This window comes from Ictalurus punctatus, chromosome 10, assembly GCF_001660625.3.
Source record: "Ictalurus punctatus breed USDA103 chromosome 10, Coco_2.0, whole genome shotgun sequence".
In the NCBI taxonomy this organism is placed as follows: domain Eukaryota; kingdom Metazoa; phylum Chordata; class Actinopteri; order Siluriformes; family Ictaluridae; genus Ictalurus; species Ictalurus punctatus.
This window is the reverse complement of record NC_030425.2, coordinates 7,573,808-7,589,366: the sequence shown is the minus strand read 5'-3', so window position 1 is coordinate 7,589,366 and position 15,559 is coordinate 7,573,808. Positions and strand designations below refer to the sequence as shown.

The 15,559-nt window shown below is 41.7% G+C and overlaps 1 protein-coding gene across 3 annotated transcripts in view; it reads left to right on the top strand.

Annotated features, from left to right (window-relative positions):
- Nucleotides 1-3,138, top strand: part of diaph3 (diaphanous-related formin 3) — a 361,935-nt gene extending 358,797 nt beyond the window's left edge. For all 3 annotated transcript variants that reach the window (XM_053683159.1, XM_053683158.1, XM_053683157.1), the window contains one exon: nt 1,266-3,138. In XM_053683159.1, the coding sequence (XP_053539134.1) occupies nt 1,266-1,531 (266 nt within the window). In that variant the 3' untranslated portion in view covers nt 1,532-3,138. The remainder of the gene's footprint in view (nt 1-1,265) is intronic.
- Nucleotides 3,139-15,559: the final 12,421 nt, after the last annotated feature.

Genomic DNA, 15,559 nt, shown 5'->3' with positions numbered 1-15,559 from the left:
GCTTGAGTGAAGGGTTAGTTGTAGTTCACGCCGTGCTGAGCGTCTGTCTGTGGACATTTGCTATATCTGTCACAGCAGCTTGGAAAATTATGAGGTCTGATGAGTCTGACCTTCACAGCCTCCTCAGACAGAATTGGAACAGCTCTATAAAACTCTATTAAATACAGGCAATTTATGTGGTGGTGAGACTCCGGTACAGGAAATTGTGCCTCAGTATTGTTTAGTAGTGTTGTCATTTCCTTTTGTCATTTATCAAAGCAGCTGTGATGTTTCACAACCCCATCCAGCTTTGCCCCTGTCACTTTTTTAATCTGCATCTGAGACAGTAGCTTCAGCCGTGTGATGAGTGATGTGGCCGAGCTGGAAGCCGGCGTCGATCTGACAACACATCCTCGTACTCCGGAAAGCGCTGGATGAAAAACACTTTACTCCTCTGCTCCGTTCAGATGCGAGGTCACATTAATATGAATTTCTCACCATCCAAGCTCTCCGCCTGCTATCTGTCTGCCTACATCTCCATTTTTGTTTCTTTCTTCCCTTTAAGCCAGATAAAGTTTAAATGCACTCCGCTCAGGGCTCTAATCCATAAGAGATGGCAGCTTCTCTATGCTCTCTAAGATGGGGAGAGGGAGAATGAGGAGAGTGGAGAGAACCGACAGGCAGTGAAAGACCTTTTTTTTTTTTTAAGATGCTGGTGGTCGAGTCAATCAAGCACATCTTTGGCTAATGATCCGTGTTGCACAGAAGTCCAGAGGGCTGGCATTTCTGATCACACGTGAGGGCGGAGCTAATATACTCTCATGAAGAAGACAAGCGGGGTGAGAGACGAAGGCCAGGGTGCGCTTCTTCCACAGCGAGAGATTTATTAAATAGAAATCACACGACTACTAATCTTCTGCTTTTTGTCCACGTGAGGCGAGAGGTTTCCTGTAGGAAGGAGAATGGGTGATGGTGCAATCCTCTACTTGTACAAGGATACGCTTCGATTTAATTATGTTAGTGTTGTCCCACAGGTGTCATTTGCATGGTTCGATGATTGACACCTTCTCTCTTCCTTGGGCTGCCTCTCATTTGTCTGATGACTCCCCCGGCTTCTCACAGCCAATTTTCTAAAAGCTGCTAACAGGGATAAATACTTTGATGAGAATGCACTCATTTTTTACCCTTTCTTTCTCTCCCTCCCTCCCTCTCTCTCTCTCTCTCTCTCTCTCTTGCTCACTCTCTCTCTCTCTCCATCTGTTTTTCTGCCTTTCTCCATCCTGCAGAAAACACAAAGGTACCTCTGCAAAGGTCACGGTCTCGGCAGAATATCAATTTCAGCCTTGCGCGAGCCCCCATTTCCAAGGAGGCTCATTATGAGAGCGAGGCCCATTCATCTGCGGCACGGAGATCAGCCCACCGCCCAGAGAGGGAGCAGGAGAAGGAGCGAGCGAGAGAACGAGAGCGTGAGAAGGAGCAAACTCGCCCCAGCTGCTCAGCTAACGGAGAGACCGACGTGGAGGCTCTTCTAGCCCGGCTCCGCGCCCTGTGATAACCTCACCTCTATCACCCAATGCTCTTTAACCTCTCTCTTCCGTATACATTCATAGTGGCCCACCATCTCTTTTGCTCTAATGACTACAAACGAGCACGAGCACACAAACAACAGAAGAAACGTCTTGACACTTAGCCTTTCCTTTCACATGTCTCTGGCATGTTGTTTTTGATAGAAGTGCTGCCATTGACCAAATAGTTCAACTCAGGATGTTTTTGTTTAAGAATGGTTAATGGTTGAGAACAACACAAAGTTTACACTTCTCAACGTATAAAAGGAGACGTGCATTTGTAGAGAGGTTTGTGTGCGTAAGTAAGAAGAAAGTTATTCTCTACAACCCAGCGCTACAGTGCTGTCGGAACGTTTTCCGAGGTCTTGGGCAGAAAATGGCGTTTAAATGCTACAGCACCTCGTCTTTAATACATGTGTGCACTTTGGATATATCCTTTTATTCTATGCAAACTCATTAAATGTCTTTTCAAAAAAAATATAGTTTATTTGGGAATTGTTTTATCTTTTAGAATTGCGCATCCCAATATGTAGTGATGGTGGGCTCAGAGATAGTAATGATATATCGATAGCACATCATACTATAGATAAATTACAAATATATAGTTGGGTTTAGGATTCAATGCATAAAATTAAACCATAAACCTGCTGCTTTTGCTGCTAAAATATGCCATTTTCTTAATAATCTGTTCAATTCCAAATAATCATCCTTTGACGCTTGCTCAGGACCAAGAGCTCGGAAAGCAATTTTAGAAAAACCACGAGCAAGTCATGTTGAGTGATGAGTTTTTTAATTAAATCTCACCCCCCCCCCTTCCCTTTTTTACATTTTCTCCTAATACGTTAATTGCCCACTAGTTCCCACACACTCCATAGTTTTCTCCCCTATCATATAGCAGCTAGACAGCCTGAGAGTGTGAGGACCAACACATGGTTTCTGTGAGAAAGCCAGCCGCTGCATCATTTCAAACTGCTACTGGTGCAATCTTACAGGCTAGCCAGATGCTATGTGAATGATATACTCTTTTCTGTATTTGAGTGCATGCACACCTTTGATTGGCTAATGTAATGCAAGTCTGATCAGCGAGGGTCAGACAATTGCCATCACTCCTAGAGAGAACGCATCCAGTTATCATTTCTACATATTCCATATGACAGCAGCTGCTCCTGCTTTTGTATTTGCTCAATCCTAACACCAGCTTTATCTTTTGATTAAACAGACATATAATATGCATTGTTCATTCTTTGTATGTGCGTGCTAAAAGGGTTACATAATAGATTAGCTACAGGGAAATCTCTCTTAATCTTTAATGTTTTGTTGTGCCATCTCTTCTTCTGTTCAGAGCGAATGAATCTTCGAATTAATTGACCTGTAATTCTCTTTCTTGTCAACATAGTGTTATCTTGTCTTTTCCTGATTTAATAATAATCTCATGCAGTATTATCGAATTGAACATGACACCTGTGATAAAACGATGTTGTGGATATTCCCTTAAATATATTAAAAGCCCTGCATGTATTTACTAACTTTTATATGTCCCGCAGTTTATTGCGTAGGTTTGTTGGAGCATTGCCATTAAAGAAACTGAACACTGTTTTGGCTGTGTGTTCGTTCAGAGGTGGTGAATGGAACAGCGCACCGGTGGACATCATCTTGTTTCCGCACTTTTAAATGAGAATGAAAGGATTTGTTCAATTGTAGTGTGTGACTTGTGCGTCAGACCATAAACACCACCATGCATGACTTCCGGGTTATTTTCGTTCATTCGTTCGTTCAAGAGATCAATGATAATGGTGTTGTCTACTTTGACACTGAACCACGGTGAGATTCGTAGAAAGTATACTGATTTCATGCTCTCCAGACTGGCAGGGGGCAATGCTAAAGCAATAGTGGAACATGCAGGGACAAGAAATCCATCACTAGCTCATACACAAGCATCACTGGGGCCATATTTAGACAGTGATACCATGAACTATTGCGTAGCTGGTGCAAAGCGCACCCCGAGATGATGCAAGATTGTGTGTTCAGTGACGATGCAAAGACGAAGCTTCTTTATGAGTTGTAGGCATGTGACATCAACACCCGTGTGATTTTTTTAAAAATTATTATTGCTTTTAAAAAATCAGCAGTTGGTTTGCCTTTAGCTAAGCTGCTGAGTTCTTAATATAGCTCAGTGGCCTAACTTTAACTGGGTGCTACCCTGGTCTTCTGGCACTGAACCCTCACTGTGGGCCGGTTCATTAAGAGAAGATTCACTGAGCCCTTTGAAAACACGGCTGAAATCAGATTGATGGCACAGACGTGGAGAACTGACTGATCATGCATGGAGTTCACCCACGTTATTCTTTTTCTTAGGGATAACTACTTGAGCTCCGTCTCAAACGTGTCCGAGTCAGTAGCTGCAGTAAGGTCCCATGCAACCACATATCAATTGGAGGACTTTACCCATTAGGTCTTTTCAGGAAAACCATAACCAGCTGAGAGCCAAGAGAAGCCGCACTCTTCTCAGAATGGAAGGCTGCGAAGTCTGCAAAATATTCAACCGAGTCTTAAGTGCTTAGATGTTTAATAAGCAAATAAATCTGTTTGTTTATAGAAATAATGATTAAGCAAACTCCAGACTAATGAATAAAATATTAGGAGTTAGAGGAGAAATAAACACCGTAAAACACCATTCTTAAAATGCTGTTTAAGAATGCTGGCTCAGATCGGTGGGAGTGTTTAAATTTATCCTGTACGCCATCATACACCAACTCGGATGCATCCTATGTTGCTTTGCCTCAAAAAAGTACAGCCAAAGTCCCTCCCTGAAATGTTAGATGCAGCTTCATACAGAGCCGCAGGCATCATAACAGAGAAGCAGTGCTGGATCACGAATTAAGCTTGCCAGCTAACCTTCGCTCACTAGCTGGAAGACGAGCTCTTATTAAAGTAGAAAGCTTTTTCTCATTCACTCGGTGTTGAGTAACTGTGACGGTTGCGTTAATGTCCACAATAAAGTTCATTATTCATGCATTCTAATTAATGTGCTGAATGCAGCTTGGGACACAGCCCTAAATTCACACTGAATGAGTTGTACTTGTATTTTGCAGCTACTGGTTTCTTTCCTCTTCGCAGTTTCTTCAGTAGATTCACTCACCGGGCAAACTTCCTGAAGAACATTCTCAGTGAGCCGAGGTCCAGTGGCGCCAGATGCTACACCTACAGTTTAAAGCTTCCTGTCTGAGGTTTCCAGAATATTTCTCCACATTTGAGTGGGTAGGATTCAGTTTCTGGGTAAATGTTGGCAGATTTCAACTATTCCATATATCCTATACATGTCTGTCATCAGCTGGACCATGTCTAGGTGGTGTTTTAAGTTAAGTGTGTTGTGAATCTACACGATGGGAGGAAGTGTCCATGAACAGAATGGGTTAGATAAGACGTTCTCACTTTAACCCAGTCTTCATTTTGCATGATGCTTTCCAGTGGAAGGCCATAGTCCATAGTAAATATGTTTAGTAAATGGTTTAGTAAATACGTAGAGGCAGAAGAAAATTCCCTAGAAAAAAAAGATCACCTCAGAAGTCATTACACAGTGGCAGCCTATATATATATATATATATATATATAATATATATATATATATATATATATATATATATATATAGGCTCTGGGATTGGGGGTTCGTTTCCCTCCTCTGCCATGTGTACGGGGAGTTTCCACGTGCCCTGCGATGGGTTGGCACCCTGCGCAGGGTGACTCCTTCCTCATGCCACGATGTCCCCTGGGATAGACTGTAGGTTTCCTCAAGACCCTGTGTAGGATAAGCGGTACAGAAAATGGATGGATAGATTGGATGACTTCTGTGCGTAAATACCAAAATGAAAACAAGGCTTGTTTAAACAATGCCGTTTGGTTTAGAATGTAGCGCCACAAACGGGAGGTGTTGGCACTAAGCCTTGGCAGACAAAGCCAATAGCATGTGTGTGTAAATATACAGACAGAACTTTTCTGCCAGCCTGTAAGGTTGGTACTGTTACAGCATAACTTGTGCAAGTGTCTTGGCAACCAAAAGCAACCGGAAAAAAAAAAATACTTTTGCTAGAAAAGTAAAGTGTAGTATGTAAGATTTAAGACTATTTCTTTGAGCCCTCGCTACGCCTTAGCTGCCAAGGCCACTCGTATATGTGCATGAATGCAGAGATGTACTGATACTCTGCCAGGAGCCAGAAAGTTTGATGCCATCATGGTGTAAACTGCCCAAGCAAGACTTGGCAACTTCAGTCCATATATGAATTAGGAGGGGAAAATATGATTGGTAATGTAAATTGGCCGAGACATCTTTTGAATGATGAAAGGACTTTTTTTTTTTTAGAAAAAGGATTGTCTCTTTCAGACCTCATTAAGCTGTAGCTTATAGCCTGTCAGTTTGGTTCCCTTTTCCAAATTTCAGTCCATAAGGACTTAAGTCCAGTATGTTTGCTCATTCAGCACCTTGTTCAATTTGCAAGTTAATTACCGGATTTAATATAGATGCAAGAGCAAGCACCAAACTGTGCTGGACTCTGATCAGGACTGCAGTTGGGGAACCCAAATGTAGAGAAGGAATTTTGTTGGTGTGATCGAGTCGTACTGCTACACCTTGGCAGCCAAGACGTTGGTGCGTAAATACTTAATGCTCTTTTAAAGTCTCCATGAAGTGCCTTGAAACTCACAGTGTTATTCGATCTGTTGATGTAATTTCCACTGAAACAGGGAGTCTGGGCCAGACATATCGAGTGGCCTTTCCCCTGTTTTTAAATATCCAACAGCATTTAGCTTACCTCACAGCCAGGAAACGTGCAGCTGTTGGGGGGGCGGGACACCTCAGATTCTAGAGAGCATTTGATTGGGCAGAAAAGGCAGAGTGCAAAATGATGTCATCAAAATGGTTCTGTATTGGTGGTAGAGAAAGACTGTACATTTTGAATGATTATATCTTGTATCTAAATGTGATTTTTTTTTGAAGCACACTCGATAACCTAAAGGCTAACATATTCCTACTAAAGGCCACAAAACTTACATTTTGATTTCATGGGGACTTTAAAGATGTACGCTTCAGAGACAAGCTAATATGACCGTTCATGTTGTTTGACTCTCGTGCAAGAATTAACAAAGAAGCTGAGATAACAGTTTTTTAATTTTTTTTTTATTTTATTCCACAGATACTCAACATACATATGGATGTGGCATATTTTTACCCAGTTCTTTGCACAACCGTGAACGCAGCACTGCCAACTGGTGGCCTGGAGCAAAAGAAAAGAGAAGAGAATTAATATTTCACTCATTTAGACACTCATCAGGATCCACTGTTTATTCAGAAAACTCGTTTGATGCCCCAGAGGATTGTATGGTGGGGGTGACAGTGAGTGAGGGATAGTTGAGGCATCTACAGTGATGAAAGACTCTACTTTCAGACTGTACAATAAACGGCCCCATTTTCAGACTGTTTATTGTATTATAAATAATCATTACGGCTTTCTAAAGGTGTGCGCTGCAATTTAATTAATCCAGGGGAAATGTGGTGGGCTAACTACAGAGAGCCCTACCTCTTTCACACCCTCCACAATATGTCTTTGATGCTAGTGGGACTCGGAAGTAATTTACACTCTGATTATTTATATTTGCCTGTGTAAGCAGTGTAAAATGAAGCCATGAATGCTGGTACAGCACCTTCCCAAACTCTTAACTCAGGCTTAATTGCTTGGTTACAAGGTTACAAAAGAGCATACACTGTATGTGTGTATAGTGCTGTGAAAAAGTATTTCTTCTGTTTTTGTGTACATCTCATACTGAATAGTTTTAGATCTTCCAGTGAAATGTAACAAAGGCAACCTGTGTTTATATATATATATATATATATATATATATATATATATATATATATATATATATATATATATATATATATATATATACACTCTGCGCTCATGGATATCAAACAATTGCAAACACAACACCAAAAAAAATCTTTGTTTTATACTCCTGTGAAACCATGACTTCCTGTTTCACAGGAGTATAAAAATGAAGTAACACACAGGCCAAATTCCCTTAGTCATTCATAACAATGGGTAAGACCAAGGAATATAGCTGTGATGTGCGAGAAAAGGTTGTTGAGCTTCACAAAATGGGGCGTGGCTATAAGAAAATAGCACAAGCATTGAAAATGCCCATTTACACCATCAGGGCAATAATTAAGAAATTCAACTGGAAATGTTATGAATCAACCTGGAACTGGACGTGTCTATATTGTCTCAACGCACTGTGAAGAGGATGGTTCGGGTGGCCAAAAAATCTCCAAGGATCACAGCTGGAGAATTGCAGAAGTTAGTTGTGTCTCGGGGTCAGAAAGTCTCTAAAACTATAATCCGAAGTCACCTACATCGCCACAAGTTGTTTGGAAAGGTTTCAAGAAAAAAAAGCCTCTACTCTCATCCAAATACAAACTCAAGCGTCTTCAGTGTGCAGACACTACTGGAACTTAAGATGGGATCGGGTTCTACGGTCAGATGAAACCAAAATAGAGCTTTTTGGAGATAAACACCAGAGGTGGTTTTGGTGCACACAGAGAGATAGCCATATGGAAAAGTACCTCATGCCCACGGTTAAATATGGGGGTGGATCTTTAATGTTTTGGGGCTGTTTTTCTGCCAGAGGACCTGGACATTTCGTTAGGAGACATGGAATTATGGACTCATTAATTAAACATGGACAGATATTAAATGAAAACCTGACTGTCTCTGCCAAAAAGCTTACTAAAAATGCTTGGGTCGTGGCTGGATCTTCCAGCAGGACAATGATCCAAAACATTCATCAAAATCAACACAAAAATGGTTTACTGACCACAAAATCAAGGTCCTGCCCTGGCCATCCCAGTCCCCTGACCTGAACTCCATAGAAAACCTGTGAGGTGAACTGAAGAGGAGAGTCCACCAGCGTGGACCTCGAAATGTGAAGGATCTGGAGAGATTCTGTATGGAGGAACGGTCTCAGATCCCTCGCCATGTATTCTCCAACCTCATCAGGCATTGTAGGAGAAGACTCAGAGCTGTTATCTTGGCAAAGAGAGGTAGCACAAAGTATTGACTAAAAGGGTGCCAATAATTGTTCCATGAGAGCAGAGTATTTTGTGCATATTTTTAACAAAAGATCAAAAGGTTAAACAATAAAGACAATTTTTCACAGCGTTCTTTGCTCATATTTACCAAGGGTGCCAATATTAGTGGAGGATATATACTGTATACATACATATGTACATACACGCACACACTGCCAAGCAAAAGTTTGCGCCCCCCTGGTCAAATTTTCTGTTACTATTAATGGCTAAACGGGTAAAAGATGATTCGATTTCCAAAAGGCATAACATTAAAGATTTCTTCACTATTTTAAGCAACACTACTTTTTTATTACCATCTTTTACAGTTTCAAAATAACAGAAAAGGATTGTAATTGTACAGCTTGTAAACACTTTTTTTTAGCCAGCTAAGAGTCTTCCAGTTCTTCTTCAGAGGATTTTTACCCATTTTTCCTTTCAAAAGACTTCTAGGTCTGTAGGATTCTTGGACCGTCTTGCATGCACGGCTCTTTCTGGGTCTATCCACAGATTTTCTGTGATGTTTAGGTCGGGGAACTGTGTGGGCCATGCCAAAACTTTCAGCTTGTACCTCTTCAGGTTGTCCATGGTGGATGTTGAGGTGTGTTTAGGATCATTATCCAGAATTTTCTGGTATATAATTGAATCCATTCTTCCCTCTACCAGTGAAATGTTCCCCATGCCACCGACTGCAACACAAGGCTAAAGCATGATCGATCCACCCCTGTGCTTAACATACCTTTGCTCATTGTGGCCAAAAAGTTCTATTTTAACTCAGGACTTGTTTCCAGAATGCATCAGGCTTGTTTAGATGGTCATTTGTAAGCTTCTGATGCTAAATTTTGTGGTAAGGACACAGGAAAGGTTTTCTTCTGATGACTCTTCCATGAAGGTCATATTTGACACTGGAACAGTGCATGACCAATCCAGAGTCTGCTAAATCATCCTGAAGGTCTTTTGCAATCAGATGAGGGTTTTGAGTTGCCTTTCTAGCAATCCTACGAGCAGTTATCTTCATCTTTATCTTTTTTTTTTACTCATCCAGACCACAACTTGACCTCCACCATTCCTGTTAACTGCCATTTCTTAATTACATTACAAACTGAGGCTACCTGAAAACGCTTTGCTATCTTCTTATAGCCTTCTCCTGCTGTGTGGACATCGATTATTTTCATGTTCAGAATGCTCGACAGCTGCTTAGAGGAGCCCACGGTTGGCGACTGTTGGGACGAGGTTTGAGGAGTCAGAGTATTTCTAAATTTGCATCAACAGGCCTTTCCTATGATGATTGTGCCTAATCTCTTACGAGCTAATTAAGGTCTGAGAGCGTGGTAAAAATGATCCGAGTTCAAATCTCTTGGGGTGCCCGGATTTTTCATGGTGCAACTTTCCATTTTTTTTACTCTAAAATTGTCCAAAATAAAAATATTACACTAATCTGCTTCTGTCGTATTTAACTTTATGCCTTTTGGATATCGGTTCATCTTCTCCACACTTAATTATTCATGGTAACAGATTTTTAAAAATCTTTTATCCATGTACATCATCACTCTGTTTGCTATCCTGGATTTATTTCCACCGAGGATGTCTTTCCTCTTGTATATTTCTTGCTGCTTTTTGAGCTGGGGTCAGTAGGAGGCCCACACTTAGGCACTGATTGCTGAAGCAGGCTCCATGCAGAGCTAATTTGGCCCATTTGTGCAGTGGCTGATGGAACCAGCCTGCAGGAGACCTTGTTTTTCAGAATGTCACTCAAAGTCCGACAGCTAAATGTCATACTCGCATCAAGTGTTGTGTTTTTTTTATTTTTTTATTATTTAACCAAACTACGTAATTATGCAGTCATACATGATACTACTCAAGCGTTACAAATACGTGCTTTAGTCGTGGTGTTCTAATTTTTATTTCACTGTCGGTAGATTTTGCACGGTTAAATTTATAGTGCTATCGCAGATACGGCAGACACTGTGTTTCAAGCCTCTGTGTCCGTATCAGGCTGGGTGTCAGGACATGTCAGCATCATCATTCATTTTTCTTTCTAGGCAATACAGAGGGCTCCTCGTTCCCAGATAGTTCTGTTAATGTAGCCCAGTGTGTGTTTCCCTCTGCAGTGATGAGCATGCTGCCCACACACACACACTGCTCTTCTTCAATACGATAGTACAAGGACGGCATTGGACAACATCTACTTCCATTAATGCGATGTGCTTACTGTAATCACGCTATCATTACTACTTACACTCACACTGGGCTCAGGAAGGTCAGGAAACAAGGTATACTCTACTAGACAGCTGTATGTTAACACTCTCTGCTTTCTCCTTCTGCTCGGGCAGTCTACAGCATATTTTCCTCTCTCGGAGTGCAGACGTGTTGGCTACAGCTCTTCCGAAGTGGACAGGGACTGGAATGAAAAACAGCTTACATTAGAGGAGTGTGCTTAGTGTAATCAACTGCTGCATTACTGCTCTCCCACTGCTACTATTGTGCGACCAAAGGAGGACAGGGAGAGAGAGAGAGAGCTGTAGATATTAACTCGCGTGCTCTATCTGTCTATTTCTATCTCTCTCCCTCAAAGAGATTCTGGGACAGCAATAGAGACGACTCATTGGGTGCTGTTTGAGCAGCTTCAGACATTGCCTCTGAGAGGAAAATAGCTCGAGTTAATTCATACCGACAGTCAGCCTTGTACCGAGACAGACACTGTAGAGGGAAGAGAGTTATAAAATTGCCAACTGTTTTCATGATCTCTCTTGTATTTGCTGCTGTCCACAAGTAACATGTTACAAATCAGACTCGGGTTCTAATATGCGTCCATACGCTTCAGTGTTCCTACATACTCGATGGCTTTTTTGAACAAACGATCATGCGGACAAGTTGCATGGTGTTGGAAACACTAAAAACAACAACTTTTTTTTCTTTTCTTTTTTTTTTATATTTATATAAACAAACGTGTTTCCTTGGAATCTGTTGGACATACAAACCTCTACTAACAAACTAAGTAAAGATCTTGCTACATTAGCTCTCCACATGAGCACAGCCTGTCGAGTAACAGAAGCGAGATGGATAGAGATGAGAGAACTGGGCACCTGTTGGTTACGCATCTCATGCTGGCGTCTCTGTAGCATCCCCTCCACAAGTCAATGCAGAAAAGGGACAAAACAAAGAAAGTCGACAAAAGAGAACAAAGTAAAAACCTCTCTCCAAAAACTTAATACTTTTCCCCCTTTAACAGGTGTGCAGTAAGTGTGCTTGTGTAGTAAAGAGGAACAGAACATATTGTCTAACAGATTGCAGTCTCCTTAGCCTTTATTAGAAATGGACGAGAGAGACAGTTTGGACAAGTGATGTTGATTCCGGGTCAAGCTCTGCTCAAATGTGATTACAAAACTGCATCTACGCTTTCATTCATGTTCCTCTATAAAAACAGATGTACTGATTCTGCTCAGGGTCAGATTACGAGGATAGACATTTCCAGTCCTGTGAACGGCGAGTGTGGGTGTGATTCATTTATAGACAAGTAAACAAAGTCAATCTTGCTTATCTTACTATTCTTTACTTGGTAACCCAAAGGATTCTATGTGTAGCACTTTGCAAACTGATTTAATAACTGGTTAATGGCGGATCGCATCATCAGTGAACAAAATAACGTCTGTTTTTCTTTTCTACCTAAAAGTACAAAATGCGAAGAAATACATTTTGCAACCTGTGATTTTATTAATGCTTCGTTTGAGGAGAAGTCGCAACTTCACTGGGAACAGTAATAACGTTCCCTATCTCTGCTTTGAAGGTCACTATTGTAGAACAGCACCAATAGCCACTCAGGCCTGTAACTGTGTGTAAAGTAAGCGCCCCCCCCCCCCCCCCCCCCCCCCCGCCCCGCGCTTTGCATGTTGAACGATCCGAGACGGGAAGTAATAAAATACAACTTGCAAACGATCGCTTACAAGGCACCACGAGAGCAGCTAAAGCCTGAGAATGGCTTTAGGAATATTTATTAGGTGCACAAATAATATAACGATACTTTCTACTTAAGTCTTAATAATGAGAAAATGTATCAAAATTATGCCTTAGTAAAATAATCAGAAAATTTGTCAAATTTGTTTGATCTATTATTACCATCAATTAAGTTTATAATGCGTTTCATATTAGATATCCACTACACGCTCAAGCCTCCCATGCCAACGGTATTTAAGCAGAACTGTTGAGATAATATACATCCAGTTTTGTATTCCTTATCAAAATGCACACACGTGTCTACATTCTTATTCATTCATTTATTAATATTTGATTTTGACCAGTTGTCTAACCCGTCTCCCTTCCTCCAGTCCGAGTTCAGTTTCCGAGAGTTTCTTTGAGCCGGACTAATGAGAAGATTAAGTGCATTCAACAGCGTCGTTTCCATATTGTATCCTCCCTGTACTTTGTCACTGACATCACTCACGCGGTTATTCTTTGTACGCCACCGATTACGCTCCGCAGAGCTCAGGAATGTTTTCGGTACCTGGCTGACACGCCAGACTCTTAGGGGCACTTTTACACCAATTAGTCCATTCGCTGACTCTGAATCAAGGCTAAATTGATACTTTTGGTTTGTTTGCTGTTTGGTTTGGTTTCGCACTGCATATAATTACATGAACCAAAAAGCAAAATCGGATGAGGCGGTGTGTGGGGATGAAAACATACTTGTAAAACTCTTAAAAAGCATGTCGAACATCGAGACGGCACCGAGTAAATGATTATTTAATTATAGAAATATTTTTAAACATTTAGCACGTCGCAGCCAGCATTTATTTTCTCTCTTTATTTGATGGTCCAAATATCCAGAGCACATGGCATTTCTACAGCTCGGTCCAGCTCTGCCAGTTTAACAGCTTGCATCTACAAAAAATGTTGCCCACAACCCAAAATACACGGCATGTTTGGTTGACTTCCTGCAGTTGGCACAATTCAGGATTGAATCACTTTCTTATTGCAATCAAACCCTACTTGGGACCAGATTGAGACCTTCTCTCTCTCTGACGCTCTCGGCCGTCGTTCTGGTCCACACTCAAGCGTTGATAGTGTCTCCACTGCCTAAATGAACAGAACTGAGGGAGAAACGCACCAGGGTCCAAATCAAATGGACTAAACGCTGAATCATTGAAAGCATCGTTTGAGCATATCATTGAAAATGTGGTATGTTCTACCTGCCAATATCTCTCACTTCCATCAGGCCATGCCAAAACACTCGATTTTGATGAGGACAGGGTGCGTTACAGAAAGTGTGTGTTAATTATTTTGCAGTGCAGTGTGGTCAATCCAGAATGTACTACTTTGTCCTGGGTCAATCAGGAAGCACTTTAATGAAGGGAGGATTCCAGTCCTGGAAAAACCAGCTAATCATTCTCTAGAGGACTTCCAGAGTGGCGTTTGTGTCCTTTTCTCCTATTCGCATCTCTCCGTCATGGCCTTTAGATGCAGACCTGGATGAAAATACCAGGCAGATTTTAATAACACCTGAAAATGATGCAGGTAGGCTGGTTGTGTCTTGTCTTTCTTTGTAAACAAGCTTGTTAGCTGATGTGGTCTGCAGGGAGTTTGTTCTTTTAGGAGTTAGAAGCCCAGGCAGATCCAGTGGTGTCTGCTGCTCTGCTCTGGCTCGGTCACACTTCTTCCAGACTTCCTGTGTTTAAGTGTTTGTCTGATCCCTTTTTCGTCTCTATGAAGGTTTTGTTTTTCTCCACCAGTGTCTCTCGCGCTCGTCTCAGCAACACGGTCCTACTAACTTTCATTTTGATCACCACCCTGACCTTCAGTGATCCCTTCTTCCTCTTTCTATATCCAGTTCTTCTTTTTTTTCCACTTTCCTCCTTTGGATCCTACTGCACCACTGGGACAAAGAAGCCTGCTGTCTTTTCTTTCTGGCTTAACTTCCTTTCCAAATCATTATGCATGCTCCTGCTTGATAAATGGCCACTGAGATTTCAAAGGTCTTTTCACTTACAAGTGCTGCTTACCACAGTTTCTCACCTCCTTATGCCCAGTGTCTCTCAGAGAATTTAGGCTGATGGAGCAAATCTCAGCGCTAAACGGTGCTAAACACTGAGTCACCTGATTTGGCCCGGTTGTGCATGATTCAGGATTATCCTCACTCTCGCTGCTGATTTGTTTGTATCTAAAGGACTGGCCCTAAGAGAGACGACGGCCTTAGTCACTCAGAGACGGTGTTTTGGGGTGCTCCTGATGAGTGAAGTGCCTAAGAAACCAATTATAAAAGATTGTTACATGTTGCTACGCTATATGGCCAAAAGGATGGGGACACCTGATCTTCACACTCACATGTGGTTCTTCACCCAACTGTAACCAGAAGTTGGAAGCACATAATTGTATAGAACATTTCTGTATGCTGTAGCGTTACAATTTCCCTTCACCTGAACTAAGAGGCCCAAACCTGTTCCAGCACGACAATGCCCCTGTGCACAAAGCGAGCTCCATGAAGACATGGTGTGCCAAGTTTGGAGTGGAAGAACTCGAGTTTCCTGCACAGATCCCTGACCTCAACCCAACTGAACATGTTTAGGATGAACTGGAACACATACTGCACACCAGACCTCCTCATCCAACATCACTGCCTGACCTCACTAACACTCTTGTGAATGAGTGAACACACATCCCCACAGCCACGCCCCAAAATCTAGTGGAAAGCCTTCCCAGAAGACTGGAGGTTATTATAACAGCAACAGGGGACGAAATGTGGAATGGCATGTTGCACCACTGCTTAAAAAAAGATCACTCTATAGGTCACAGAGAAAAAGCAGCCAACACCATACCATTAATGCAAAGTCTGATTATTGTTAGTATTCGTACAAAATGAGAGAATTGCAAAGAGTGTAGGAAGAAGGGTATAACTGTGGAATAAAA